This window comes from Porites lutea, chromosome 5, assembly GCF_958299795.1.
Source record: "Porites lutea chromosome 5, jaPorLute2.1, whole genome shotgun sequence".
NCBI lineage: Eukaryota > Metazoa > Cnidaria > Anthozoa > Scleractinia > Poritidae > Porites > Porites lutea.
The window spans coordinates 28,768,240-28,783,859 of NC_133205.1; the positions used below are offsets into that span (position 1 = coordinate 28,768,240).

At 40.1% G+C, this 15,620-nt stretch overlaps 1 protein-coding gene across 1 annotated transcript in view; it reads right to left on the reverse strand.

The window, feature by feature from the left end:
* Positions 1–15,620, reverse strand: part of LOC140937144 (probable cytosolic iron-sulfur protein assembly protein CIAO1 homolog) — a 29,896-nt gene that overhangs the window by 1,368 nt on the left and 12,908 nt on the right. Inside the window, exons 4-11 of the mRNA XM_073386677.1 lie at positions 7,274–7,354; positions 6,218–6,337; positions 5,432–5,520; positions 3,516–3,577; positions 2,483–2,559; positions 1,512–1,574; positions 1,017–1,104; positions 25–88 (exon numbers count right to left, since the gene is read on the reverse strand). Of these exons, the coding sequence (XP_073242778.1) occupies positions 25–88; positions 1,017–1,104; positions 1,512–1,574; positions 2,483–2,559; positions 3,516–3,577; positions 5,432–5,520; positions 6,218–6,337; positions 7,274–7,354 (644 nt within the window). The remainder of the gene's footprint in view (positions 1–24; positions 89–1,016; positions 1,105–1,511; positions 1,575–2,482; positions 2,560–3,515; positions 3,578–5,431; positions 5,521–6,217; positions 6,338–7,273; positions 7,355–15,620) is intronic.

The following is a 15,620-nucleotide window of genomic DNA, read 5'->3' on the forward strand; positions in this document are numbered from 1 at the left end:
TAGAACAATTCGATTGTGAATCACCTGTTGAAAAATTCGTATACAGTCATCTCCAGAAGATGTCGCTATGGCATCAGTGACAAATGACCTAAGATAAGAAAAACAATTACAAAAGATGCAAAATCTTGGGCAGATCCCATAATTCTGTTGCATTGTAAGTTGTAAGCCTTTGCGTTTGTAAACATGGTCAAGTTATGAGGAAGTGAAGGATTCTATCTTTTTCTCCACATCCACACCCTCACAAGTCTTCATAATCTGCCATTCACTTGTCACTCTTGAAATGGTAGGGAGCTTACAATACCACACAACGGTGACGCTGGAGAAAATGTCTTTGGAAACTGGATTCGTGTCCCTCTACGTTTGTTCGTGATTATTTCAACTCGTCCAGTTATTCAATAGTTGGGAAGGTAAGTTGGAGCTTAAGAGAGGGAACCACGTAGGAATATTTATCGTCTTGCCGTTCACCTTCTCTATCTAAACAACCTATATAAAACTTCGTCATTTTACATCGCAGTTGTCACCGGACAACAAAAAAATTTACAGAAAAGCATCAAAAGAGTTATTTCGTACTCTAGGGGTGCGTTCCTTTGAGATAATGCAGATTAGGATTGAAGATCACTTGGATCATGGTGCATCAAACGAACCGCTACATCCCATCTAGACAAGGGAGACCGCTTTATGCCGCGGTTTTGCGTATCCTGTGGGGTCAAAGACATATTTTGAAGAGCTACAATTGTAGGAACGAGGCGAATCGACATGAAGATGCGTCCAACATAAAAGCCATAAAACGAGATAAGGTGGATTCACCTAGCCTGATTCTCAGACGTCCGACGGGAGAGGGAGAGAAGCGAAGGGGCCGGCTAGGATTCACCTTGCTATGAGTCCTTAAAAATATGAATAGAATGCACATTCAAACCGTGGAAACAATAGTTTTTTGGTTGTAACTATGAGGTTAACAGAACAGCGGGCCACAGACTGAATAAAGAATATGAAAAGTAAGTTTGATTACAACTCACCAGTGAACATCATAAACGGTTCGGTCGTGATAGCCAGATAAGACGCAGACTGTCTTCCATTTCGGGTCACTTCCGTGGGTTGGCACACCTTTATTCAATGTAAACACTGGCAGAAAATGTCATCGTTAGTAGTAAAAGTAATGAGACATATGGGTAGAAAGAGAGAAGGAAACTCATTGAACTTTACATCATAGCTCTTTTGCTGATGTGAATCCCAAACGTTCTATTTTGGCTACGAAGTGGTTGCAGTGTTTGTACAACGCAACTTGACACTAAGAGCGAATTTTCTGCAACAATTCCCGTTGTTCCGAAAGAGTTTTTTTGCACGGAATCAAGAATAACACGGCCGATGGCGGTTTAAATATTATAGGGAATTGGACGCAAGGGTGGGAGAGCACGAGGAATTCTTCTGCAGAAAAAGCCGGAAACGGTTGAAGCGAATTCGCACTTATGCGCTCAATACAACCACGTCCTGTACTAGAGTTAAACAAATACCTTCTTCATTTCCAGGTTCATAACACTGCCATATTCTTAGAGTTTTATCATCACTACACGAAACTGAAAAAAAAAAGGAAAAGGAAATAATTAGCCAAAAAGGTTAAAATGCGGATCCTATCCTGCCTATCCGGTTCCTTCTTGGTCAGATTGTTACAATAAATGAGCGGTGAACAAAAATATGTTGAAATATAATATATTTGTCCTTAATATAACATTCAAGGAATTTTCACCTAAGGACTTAATTTCCTTTTTATTACATCAAACAATAACAAAAACCATAGTTAGGGCGTTGGACTACATGTGATTTGGGTTAAGTGCGAAAAAAAAGAGTACAAACGCTTTTAGCTTAAACATATGTACTCTTTTTTTTGAGAGAACTGACTTATAACGATGTTTAACTTAAAAACAAAATGAAAATCTACATGATGAACCCCAAAGCTAGATTGAGTGACAGCTGTTGTTTGTTCATCAATTGCAGGAAAAGAAAAAAAAGAATCAATTTGTCATAAGCTGTTGTTATCCCTTCAAAGAAAGGTGGAAATAAATTTAATCACAGTAATTGCGATGCAATATTTCACATACCAAAACATGCGACTGCGATAACCAACAGCAACCTCATTTGTCATGGTACAGTATAATTCTTATTAGTAAAATCCAGCTAGTGGTCTATTATCAATGCTGCGTTCTGATTGGTTGAGCTACTACTAGGCTATATGTTATAGCCTGTGGCGGCAAAAAAGGATTAAAGTCTAGCTTTAACTAGCCAAAATTATTTTATTCTCGATATTTTTGACCAGCTAGTTGGATTTTACTAAAAAAATTATTCCTCTCGCCCTCATGGCCTCTGAGTCAATAGCCCATTCGGCCTTCGGCCTCATGGGCTATTGACTCAGAGCCCAATCGGGGTCGAGGAATAATTGTTAAAAATACGCTGACCAAGTAATATCTTGGGCTCTAGTGGTACCAACCCATTCTGTCACCAGTTTTGTCAAAACTAATAGCCCACACTGTAGACTCGTGACCTTCTAAAGTATCAAAACAAGACCTGCAAATTAAAAGAACACACAACGTTACGTTATCAATGCCCTTTACTATACCCTCGTAGCCATCATCGTCACTATCATCAAACCTCAGACCTCATGCTTAATAATAGGCCATTTTCTAGTTCCCCGGGGCCTCTGTTTCAAAACGAGGGTAAGTGCTCAGCCTTTGACATGGAAATCATTTTTCATTCTCATGCAAATAAAACTCATTTTCACAAGAAAGGTTGTGTAATTAGCCTCATTTTGAAAGTGAGGGTTTTTGGAACTCGTAAGTGGCCTATTAACAAGAACTTTCTCTTGACAACCCTCACTTGAATCACGGAAATGATGTCAAATGTTCAAACATATATTTGCGGGGACACTGGGACAATTCAGTAAATTGAAGATACAGTCACACCTGTATCACGAGACCACCCTTTGTTATGTGCTGACTTACTAACGTCCCGAAAAACACTTCCCATAATTACTGTCAAAACCATGGTCCGAACAAGTCATTTTTTATTGGTGAAAGAATGAAGGATGGTAATTTTATATTTCACACTCATGCACTTTTTATTGTCTTCGCCTATACTTAACGGTCACTTTGTCAAGATGTACCTTAATTAAAACGTAGCGTTTACGATCCAGTCCAATTTTAGAAGGATTTATATGGAGTCGTCGGAACATAAAGTTGCACCAACAGGCTGATCTTTTGGGAAGGGGGCTTTTTTTATCTTGTTCTTTCTGAATATGCCGACCAATCTCATAATTTCACCAATTTAGTTATTGTGACGTCATCACTTCTCTTCTCTATTAAGAGGACATTACGTTGGCCATTTCTCAAGGGTGGTCAATTAATTAAGACAGATTTGACCGAGTCTGTTTACTATATGTGAAACGCAACATGCTTGGGCTTATCCTGTACGCGTTGTGACAATTAAATCTCTCCGAAAATATCATCAGTAAAGAAATAACTTACCAGTCATCGTCATCTTCTTTGTAAAGTTTTATTGTATCATCGTAGCTGCACGATGCTAAAATCTGAAATCAGGATAAGGGAATACTCATCACAAAAACTTACAAGACGAATAAAGACATTCTTATGATTTAACTTTCATATGCAGTCTTTAGTGGAATCAGAATGGAATATCAAACTAGTCACATGCTGCTTCTTTGCTAGGAGCTTTTCACTGACAAATTCTACACAGAGATCAGAAACACTAAACAGTTATGCTAAACTAATAATTCATAACTATAGAGCACTCTCCCTGAACGATTGTTGCCGTACGGTTACATCTGCCTGCGGTGGCCATTCCTTTCACACCATCCTGTTTTAATACGTTTTAGCGTTTTCGACAAGATTAATCCTGGAATCCCAACGTGAGCGGTGATGTCTATACTCTCACACTCTCACCCAACGCCTTCAATGACAACGCGGCGTCAGTTTCCGGCTTCGCACGGTCAACAAAACGCCTAAGTACCAGGCTGCGCTTGAATATTAAAAACATAAACAAAGCTTTGCTGTTGAAGTTTCCTTTTAAGGATGAAAGAGAGTAGTATAGCACGCAACGGGTACTCCTCCAATAAAGCTGGAATGTTTCTTGACAGGCTCATCAGAGCGAGGTAGGATACTTCATTTTAGGGGTATGGTTCGCTTCAACTCCTTTGTCGTTGACCGGCAACCTAGTTATGCAAGTTGTATTTCTTTCCGTGCAAATAGTATTAAGGAGGACGCAGGCAAACTATTCTACTAACACTAACCACCACAAATGTTTGCGAGGACTTTTCATCCTGCTCTAGCTTGATTTTGTTTTAAAGAAAATACTCCGTGAAAATGTCGTTAATTTATTCCAACTTAAAAGATGGGGCTTACTGCTGCACCCTATACTACTAAGGTGGTGACTTGCAGGCACAGTTACATTATTCTAATAACAATAACCTCCACATGTTTGTGAAGATGTTTTCTTCAGCTGTAGCATGATTTTGTTTTTAAGAACATAGGCCGTGACATCATTGGCGTTAATTTATTCCACCAAACAATAATGAGACTCCAAGTTAAAAGATCGTACTTACCGGTGCGCCCTATACTACTAAGGTGGTGATTTGGTTTTGTGTTTAGCCTGGCTAAGTACATGGAAACTTCAAAAAGATACTACACGGTCATGGCCGAATTTAGGGCGTGTTCGATTAACAGCATCCCGGAATAAGAATAAATTAATGAAAGAAACTCTTGAAATCATTCATTTTGGCGTTCACTGCTTAACAATAACTAAGAAATCTGCTTGAAATAAGATATTTGTTGATTATAGCGTTTAAATGGCCCAAAAAGGACGGTACAAGAGTTTTGCAACAAAACGTTCCGTATTCTTATTCCGAAATACGATCAATCGAACGCAACCTTAGTTTTGGTGAAAGAATGAGAAGATAACGTCTAAAAATCCCTGGTGTGATGTGCACGCGTTCTGTGTAGGCTGTACCGTCTAAATGGAAATTTCAACTACAACATAACAGTTTTTGCACCCATTGGATACCTTACAGTAAGAAACGTTATGTTTATTGTGATGTGGTTATGTTAGGATAAGAGAAAAAAGAGTGTTGTACGTGGCTGCATGTACAAATTATCCTTGCAAGGCAAGGAACAGTTAACGGGGACATCGTTATCAAGTTTACAAGAAGGACAAGAGGGCCTCAGAGAAGTTTCTCTTATAAAACCAGTCCAAGAAAAATTCAAACTTTCGGCTCTGGGGACAAGATATATTCGCACTAATCGGGGGCAGTTAATTCAAATGTTCTTCGAGCGGGTTGTTAATGCCCAAGGATTTTCAAGGTTCTTCGTGTAAACTCTGCCGGCAACGTTTTATGTCTAGATCAGCTCGCACAAAGCTTTGTACAGACCTCTTTGTGTGGATGCCACGTGACCCTCTTTACGTCTTGTGAATGACTATGAAGAACACTTGCACATTCATATTCATCATCTTCCTGCACTGTAAAACATTTGAAGAAAAACACTCAAAAGAATGAAATGTTACTGGAGACTTGCGGGCATTGGAATTGACTGTTTACCAACGTATGGTAACGGAAGTCTTAGATATATCTTCCAATTTGCGGTGAAAACTGTGTTAGCTCATTCTTCATCCACACAAGGAGGGCAAGGAAACAACCTCTTCTTCATATGACGTATTTAACATCTATTCGTCACTTTAGAAACGAAAAGGGAACTGGGGCCGAAATGCGTCCCGCAATTGTTTCTGGGATCGTTACTAGGGACGCGCCGGCCGATTTTTGTCCCTGTCACTAATAACAGTCCCAGGGGTCTTTGCAAAGTCAACTCGGCCCAGTTTCCTTCTCGTTTCTAAAGTGTCTAATTGTTGCATGAGGCTACTCGTCCAGAAACTGCAGCTGATCGATGACAACATTTAATCTATTAACAACACGGCGGTTTCTTAGCAAGTAGGGCAAAGGTAAGCCAGGGGACTAGAATATCCCCTTAAGACAAACATGTATCTACTCGTATGCTTATGCATTTTGCCGCACAAGTAAAAAGCTACTGAGACCTTTTCTTTGCCGATTTGGGTTCTACAGGTATAGAGTTCACAATCAAAAAAGAAAAATAAACAGAACCACCTATAATTGTGACCTAGTTTTTCCTCTTAAAGGGAATTCATTTGATTAACAGCCTACCTTCCCATACCCAGACGCTCTTGTCTCTTCCACAAGTTGCAATCAGTGATCCTGACGGTGAATATGCCACAGACTTCACTTCATTTTCATGTCCTTCAAGTGTTGCGTTGCATTCAAACTCTGAAATGCGACATATTCTCAGTTCGTTTAGTCCAAATAGTGGTTGTTTACCATCGACAAAGAGGGTTTCGGAAAATCAGTTTGGAAGGTAAATGGTACCGGAAATTACCCAAACATAGGGAACGTCTTTACAGGTAGTGCCTTTTTCCTCGTTGGAATGTACAACATGTATGTACAACATGTACAACAATGTACAACATGTACGGAAATTCATGTTCCATTTCTTGAAACTTATCTCTTACACTAACTTCTCTCTTGGCAGACGTTTCTCTGTAAATCGAACGGTAAAAGCGATTCCCGAATGGTATTTCACCGGTAAGCCCGAGTAATGAAATAGTAGACAACCAACAGCTCCGAGTCTGAGCGACGTGTTCCTACAAAAAACGGAAACCTTGTACACAAACCGAATCAGCAGAGCATAGCAGATTCAATACAGGCCTCGTCAAGCGTTCCTCCCTTCCAGATAACAGGCAAGTATAACAGTGTCACGTCACTTTCTAGCACCGGGTATTTTCCAAAAAGTTTGTTCTCAAAAGATATGATAATAACTTACGACCACAAAAATAATCCTTTTTGTGCGTAAAGAGGAATTTCGTTGGTTACTGGGAAATCGCCTATACTCCTGCCTTCACTGAAACACTCCCTTACTTTCAAGCGCTGACATTTGTTGATATAAACTAGCTTTCCGTGGACATTAAAGAATGGTTTTCTCAAGAGTTAGCAACTTTCCAGTTACAAGAATACTTGTACTTATGGAGCTCTTATTATCAGATTGACCCATGGACATTTTCGCCCCCAGTCCACTCCTTTGATTCTTTCTTCTACCCCAAGAAGCCGAGCATGTCTTCCCCCTCCGTTCGAATAATTCCTTTCTCACTACAAAACGTAAAGAGATGTGGAAAACAAAGCAAAGAAATAGCATAGTTTGGTTTATACCTCCACTGGTCTTGTCCCAGATACATACAGTTGCATCAAAGCTGGCGGATGCAAGGTACATTCCATTGGGAGACCAGTCAACTGAAACAGAAATACAGAAGGTCAATTCGCCAGTTAAGGAACCAGAAGGAAACTGGGACGAGTTAACTTTCGCAAAGACCTCTGGGACTGTTACTGGGGACCGACAAAATTGGCCAATAGCAGACCGGCGCGTCCATAATAACGATCCCAGAAGCAATTGCGGGACACATTCCAACCCCAGTCCCCTCATCGTTTCTTAAGTGGCGTATTACAGTGCATCGTTTTTGTCATGGTTCTAAATAAAAAGAAGCTTGCTAATTAATGATTCTCTTAGAAAGAAGGGTCACAAAAATAATACAGAATTAACTTTTTTTAACGATAAGAAGTAAAGATTAAGTAGTTTATTTGGGACAAACAAAGCACGTTTTCGTGAATTCAAGTTGGGTAAACAAAGTCTTGTTTTCAACTGTTCGCATCAAAAATGTTTAGGTAATCGAGGGTAGCATTCTAACTGGTTTGTAACAAAAGAATTTGGCCACTCGTTCTATTTCCTATGGTCAACTTGGCGCGTGACTCATAGAAACGCGAACTTGTGGTCCAATAGGTCCTTTGCACGAAACGGTCACATGGAACAAAAATTCCTTGCAGAATGACAAACGACTCAGTGAAGCCTGCGAGCAAGCTCTCCGGGGCGCTCTGGCGGTGCGGCGGGAAAAGGAAGGAGAGCTTGCAACTACGCATCTGAAATTTGAATTGCACCTCCAATTCCCCTGTGGCTCCTCGTCGACTGAGCTGTCAGCTTTCCGCCAATCAGCGTGAAGCGGAAACAAGCGCGAACGTAAACAAACATTGAAAAAACACGTGCCAAGGGTAATAACGTCATTACTAATGTCATCTCCGCCAATCAGCATTTCGCATCGATTTTTTCGATGCAGATATTCAAATTCCAGAAGACGTAGTTGCAAGCTCTCCTTCCTTTTCCCGCCTCACCGCCAGAGCGCCCCGGAGAGCTTGCTCACAGGCTAGACTCAGTGGAAAAAGATAAACAAAGATATACCATCATTCAAAAAGCTATTATAATTTTTTTTCAAGGTGCCATTGCGTTGTTTGCCCTCTAGCAAGGTGTTTTTGTACCATGTGACCGTTTCGCGCAATACAATTCTGAATGGCTACTTGCTTGGAAGGTTTTCACCCGCCCGAGAATGGCGTCGAGTATGTAATTACTAGGTGTACTTCTAATGAGCTATTTGTTGATCTACGAAGACAAATGTCAGTCACGACAGGGTATCAGACAACCTTCTCAAACTCATTAATAATTCATAAAGAAAATACAAAAGAAATTAATGTTTAATGAGTGTTTAAAAAGGGAAATGAAAACTGGTCATTTTTGCATCCTAAATTTCTCCTTCTAAAATCATTTTGTTCGAGAAGTAATATCAAGCATTCGACACAGTGTTTCATCACCAGATGAATTACCTAGAAGTTCGTCAAAAATACTCCGCTGCGCGTCGTATTTTCAACCCTCTTCTCGGTGTTTGCAGTTGATGAAACACTGCGTCTCATGCTCATATCATGCTCATGCTCATGTCTCATATTACACCAAGACGTTGCAACGAACCTCGCATTCCCATATCTTTTCTCTCATCCTTGAAAAGAGATGGGGAAAACAAATGTCGCACATAGCAATGCTTTGACCGCCTATACTAGCAAGCGTCCGAAAGGGAAGCTAAGGGGATTAGGAAATTTGGCCCTTCCTAAACATTTGTCACGCACACTAAGAAATCTCCAGCCATCTGCTCATTACAGGTAGCTATTGTAATAAGTGTACAGTCAATAGTTATAATTCAGCAATAATCAGAAGGATACAGACCAGGCAACAGCAGTTTAATGCTTTTTTTCATTTAGTAGCAAACACGCAAAAATACTACCAAGATGTTCACGATCACTTTTCTCTCAATAACTTTATCAAACCTCAGTTCAGAGTTGACAGTAATTTTTCTTTCTCTATCTACGTCATACTCTCAAGTTATTGTATGTCCTAGCACAGCAACGGCCTCTGTTGCTACAGAAGAATAAAGAGATCATGTGCCGATAATATTTTATGACACCCTTGCTAACTCATAAGGAAATTTAAACTAGCGTCACACAAATGTATATTTACACAAACTTGGTACTTATTCGTCTTTGTCGAAACATTTTAGAAATTCCTAATCTCATCCTGATTTGTCATAGCATTGAGGCATCAACCAATGGTCCACCATGGCCTTCTGCGACGGTAAAAGTTTAGCCCGTTGTAAAGTAAAATGCCGTAGTCGGTCGATAATGGTCACTGAAGACTATGCGTGTGGTGCACGAATGGCTAACCATGAGTTTCCTCGGTCACCACGGCTTTTAATAAGTTCTTCATCGTGATTCTCCCAATTAGTTACACGCTGCATGCGATTCTTTAACGACAGTAAACAGTCTTGTTCCTTGCATTTAGGCTAGAAATGAAAGCAGCTTGAATAAACGTCTTTGAAATAAGTTGAAACAGAACAGAGGAGACATGTTTGTCAACCCGGAAGTATTGTTCCGAATGACTGCGCTTAAAATTCATAACCGTCACATTCAGCATTTTACTGATTTGGAGACTTTGCAAACAAGGTACAAGGGCTCAAGAGGTCGGTACACAAAAAGAAGAAGAATCTAAGAACCAGCTAAGACGGCAAATATTTTGTCTCTGCTACACATCGACTCAATTACCCGTCGGAGAATCCAACGCAAATTAGACATCCACCACCATTGTCCGCCGGGGCCGCGGTGTTGTCCTCCCTTATCCTCCCAGAGAGAGGAAGAAACAGTTACAGCGATTCTCCGTCACGCGTGACCAGTAAACTGAACACATGATCCGAGTCTTCTAATAAACGCGCTACTTTGAGTGGTGTAGCGAAGATCACATTGGAACTAGGGAGATTTCGTTGAAATGTAGAATTCCAGGAAAAGATCTTCAAATTAGAGATGGAAAGCTTGATACTCGTGGAAATAAGAAAAAGCGACGGATGTAACCTCTGTTTTATCGAGTATTTATTTATTTATTCTGCAGAGCTTGATCTTTATTCCCCTGTTTACAGTAGATAAAGCCGGTAAGTTTCTTCCATCGCACACGCCATCGTTCAACAACCTTTCGCGTATTTCCCCTCCAAACATGCTAGGTTTCATCAATTTGAACAATTCTATGGATTCTAGAACGTTGTCTGAAAGTTTAGAAGGATTTTTTCGTCCTCCTCGACTAAGAGGAAAATATGTGCCGTGGGTTTGATAATGACGAATGATGCGACACACTCCGCCATAAGTAACACGAACTGTTGTGAGGGGGGTCTGTTGTTTTGGCGTTGTTTCTAACCTTTATAAAATCCCTCGATCGGCGTTTTCCAGTACAAGTGATGTGGGGGAGATCAAGTGCTCAACTTGAAGATCATCTTACCCACCCACTTGGGTCCCTTTGTGCAAGTTGATTTGTTAGCTGAAGCTTGGCATCACAATGTCAAAGACGGAGATTCTATTTCCTTTGCAGTCGATTTTCGCTAACCTTTGCCTCCCTTGAGTTTAGAGTTGGTCCCAAACAAGAAGCATTGTACTTTGACTCTTATATATGTAAAAGACCAATCGACAACAACATGTAAATGACATTTGAAATGAATTAAAAACATAAAGACTACGAACAGCAATCATATTCTATGAATTGCACCAGTCCTACCCTTCTTGCACACATGCTGCATGATGTCGACATAACTCGGCTAACCTTACACGCGGAAGTGAGTATCAAAAGTTACTTCTCCCTACTCTGGCAACAAAATACAAAACTGGCGACTACTACATAGGCTAGCGACTCCTCTCCTTTTGTACCCTAAACCGTCGTTATGAATGTGTTTGTAACCACCCTTTTTAATTGCTGCTGCTTCTCAGCGTTGCGGCATTGATTTCCGAGGATAAGCATTGGAAGCCCCATCGCCGCAGTAACGGTAACGAATACAAAAATATAACGCCGGATACTGTTCTCCACTTTAAGACAGCCACGACTTTCAGACCTTGCTTCCGGCTGACTGTTGTTTTGGCGTCGTTTCTCACCTTCACAAACCCCTCCCTTAGTAGGGCAGATTCTATTTCCTTTGCAGTCGACTTACGCTAGGGTTTGCCTCCATTAAGCCGGTCAGATTTTGTCACGAATAACAAGCGCCAGCGCACATTAAAAACACAAAGTGGTTCAGATTCATCCAATCCCAGCCGTTATCGAGAAATGTAGATTAAAAGTCACAAAAGTTAGAGTTCAATAAAATTCTTAATTCTCGTAAGCAAACCACAAATTCCTTGCTTCAATTACCCAGTGTCTCGAGGATCGGGGCCGTGAGAAAAAAAAAGAAAAAAAAAAAAACAGGGAACTGCATGTTTTCTCGGTCGTCTCTTTTCAAAGCAGTAAATCAACATAAAACAGTAACCCGACATTCTATATCATCAGCAGATTGATATGTCGGTGCATAAAAAGAAACTGAAAGAAAATTTAAAAAATACCAATTGCGCGCAGTTGAAAGCTAATGATACATGGAAAGCGCTTAGGTCCATGGTCTTTGAAAAAATCACTTGCAAATCAATCAGTGATTATTGGAAAAAAATGAAGAGATATAAAAAGAAGACTTTTAAAACCAAGTTCAATAAACTCGCAGTCCTGTTTAGCAAAATACCCCTGCTTGTTTACTGAGCAATACAGAGTAATAATTTCATATTAATGCCTGACTTACGCTTAAACCCCTTAACACGCTCAATGTAAACACATATTACCTCTCTCACGGAATGCAAATGTTTTCTAAGAACATTTCACTCGCAACCCGCTTGTATTAAGGATTCTCGCCATTGAAGACTGCACACTAACTCGCGGGTCCCAGGAGAGGTTCCCAAAACGGGTGTTGACAGTGTTCACAGCAATGTAATTCTTCAGGGGCACCCAACGAGAATACAGTTCAAAACCACTTAAACATAGCGTAGTTAAACGTATTTTAGTATTTAAACGGTAGATATAGGCATATTTTCATCCACTAAAAATTTTTCATCTGTTCGGATTTCCTAGCTGAAAGTCTAGTGATCCGAAAATTATAGGGATCAAAACTTACCTTTTCGAAAATTTCAGCCAGAAAAAGGGCTCCCGAGAATTCTAGGTGACCTTTTTAGGGTAAAAATCCGTTAAAAATGGGCAATTATACCATTTTTCAGATGTTCGAAAATCCTAGGAGAGGCAGGCGTACAAGAAATTTTACAACAAACGTTCCGAAAATTCTAGATCTCAAATCGTCTTCCGAACAGATATTTTCCGAAAATTGACGTTGGGTGCCCCTGATTCTTCATCTTCCCAGCTAATTACTACACTGACCTGTGCTCCCTTTCTCCTAAAACACTTTCTTTACACTACTGCACACTAAACATTTTTTAACTAAAGGACAGAAAGTTTCGACGGACATGAGAAATATACAGCATATCATTTAAGTCCGCTCAAACCAAACATTCTGGTTTCAAGAATCCTCACATCTTCAAGATAACCCTTATATATGTAAAAGACCAATCGACACAGGAAAACGTCTCTAACATCATCATCATCATCGTCATTATCATCGTCATCATCATCATCATCATCATCATCATCATCATCATCATCATCACCATCAAAAACAATAACAACAACAACATGCATATGAGATTTAAAATGAATTTCTTATAACAAAGACTATGAATAGCATTTAAAATTGTCCAGTCCCTCGCTTCTTGTGCAGACGCTGATGTCGACATAACTAGACTTCCGTTAAACGCGGAAGTAAATATCCAAAGTTCGTTTTCCTACTCTAGCTTTGAGACTTTTAAGACCAATAGTATTCCAGTTTTCCGCAAAAATAAGGCACAATTTTTTTTTATCTCCGCGTAGTTTAAGGTTTTAGAAAATCCGCATATCATTCGCCGTGAAAGGACATCTTGGTAACACTAATGTCAGACAACGCTGTTTTCAAGGTCATCATACCACAAATGTGCAAACACCCACTACCCACGCAATTTTAAGAGCGCAATCTGCGTCACATACACAGACAGCATGTTAGGGAAGGTACGGAGCCGATCAAGTCATATTCTTGTGGAAAACCAGGATCAGTCAGTCTGATAACTCCTCTACACCGGCACACAAAATACGACAGTACCGCCTGTGCTCTCAGTTGGTCTATCCGAAGGTGACACTGAATTGTCTGAACAGTTGTCCTGGAGCCAGCACAGACAACCACAGACAGCAATTATCCACGGAATGGAGAAGATGTAGCCGAACGCCATTAGAGCTTTAGCAGAATCGTCGTTGTGAATATTTTTGCAATCACTTTTATGTTTAGCTCTTTCTCCAGCAGATGTGCATTTGTAACTATAGTAAAGGCATGGAATCCCTGTCGCTAGAGACACGATAATAATAAGAAAAGCACAGCACCCTAACTGCCAGTCTTCCATGCTAGGAGAACAAAGCTGTTGCTCAAACTTGCCTTGCTTCTAGTTGTGTTTTGTCTCTACGTCGTAGTTACGCGTCGTTTACTGACGCCGAGTCATGCCCTCAACTCAAACAATGTCGCTCAATTGACTGACACATCGCATAGTGATCAGTTAACCGATAAGGAGCCCTTTGCCAAGGGCACTGGCGTGTAATAAATAGGGCTTTAAGATAAAATGGGAACAGTTCTTCTGAAGTCACGAAGATCATTATAATTATTTGCCGGCTTATGCCTGCGCCTCACTGGTTCTTTCCACGGCTGTCATACAAAACAGCCGATGAGCACAAGTTAATCACCATGCACTGACGAACGAGACACTTTTGGAGGAAAACGGAAAGATTTTATTTTTAATTTTGATTATATCAAGAAGCAGTAATCTTCTATAAAGGGATTACAAAACATTGCAGAATCATGATACAGGCATCGTGACCAAGGCCGCTGAAAAGTTTGAGAAGGGTACACTATAAAAGGTTAACCCGCAAGAAAAAACGTTATACGACGTCATGACTGCATCTAGACGTCTTCCCTTTTTTTCTTAGAAGAACATCCTTACCAGACTATACCGGCCTGATTAATAAGAGTGTAACAAATCAATAAAGCAATGTTGCAAACTACACTGGCATTTCAAACATTTCAACACGTTTTCCTTTTCACCTAGAGCAAGATGTTCGATGTCAATTAAAACTGTTACGAGTACAAAAAGGGTGGCTTTTCAAGGATTAATAAAAATATATAAATTAATTTTATACATGCGGATGATCGCCGCAGAGGAACCTGGAAGTGTAACTCTTTTTGTAAGTCCTAGTCGGCAGGCGCCGACTATTTTTTTGTTGTTATTATTTCTTAATAGAGCGCGCGCGCGTGTCTATGAATTTTCTCCCGGTGCTTGCTACGGAGAATAACTAACCAGGTGATTGCAGTTTAACTGTGGTCGTTCCGGAAGACAATTTATATGATTTGTTTTCTGGTCTCATAAAATATGGAAATAACAATAGAACATGTTCAAAATTTTTATCTACAAGATTGTAACCCAACAGTCACTTTATACTTCCTAAAGAGAATGTTTATTCACTCGCACTCAGGTCAACGAAACAAAAAGTACCCTAGTTCTGGTTAAAATATTTTACATTTGTCACATGAAATGTCACCAGGAAGTCGTTTATTTGTTAACCTCGAAAATTCAATAAGTAGCTTCTCTACCACCATAAACTGGCTTTCTTACACTACACCTAACATCAGATCCTGTGTAATTTGATCCCAAAACGGCTTGGCGACCGTTTACTTGGCTGACGTTCTACGTGGAGAACAGAAGGTCCTTCCCTTAGGAGCATCTGCCATGCAGCTATCTTTTACTTGTTATCTCCGACTTATGTACGCTCACAGCTATCATTATAAACATTCCATGATAAACAGCTGTTGAACACACATTCAACTCCATGAACTAAATTGTACACTCAGAAATTTATATTAATAACACGCACTTTTTAAAATACAATTTAGAAAAGTCAAAATAACAATTACACACGCAAATAGTACCAAGGAGATTGCCTATACACCAGGGTGCAAAGAAAATCATTTTTACAGCTTGCCATTCGGGTAAGCTGAAGCTAGCATTTACTAGCCCAGACGTCATTTCGACTAGCCCCAAAAACTTTTTGTTCTTCTGTTATTTAAATTCCTCATAAAACATCACTTGCCCGCCGGGCAAGTTAAAAACAGAATTCACTAACCCGATAGCAAAATCCACTAGCCCCGGGCTATCGGACAGTACTTTCTTTGCA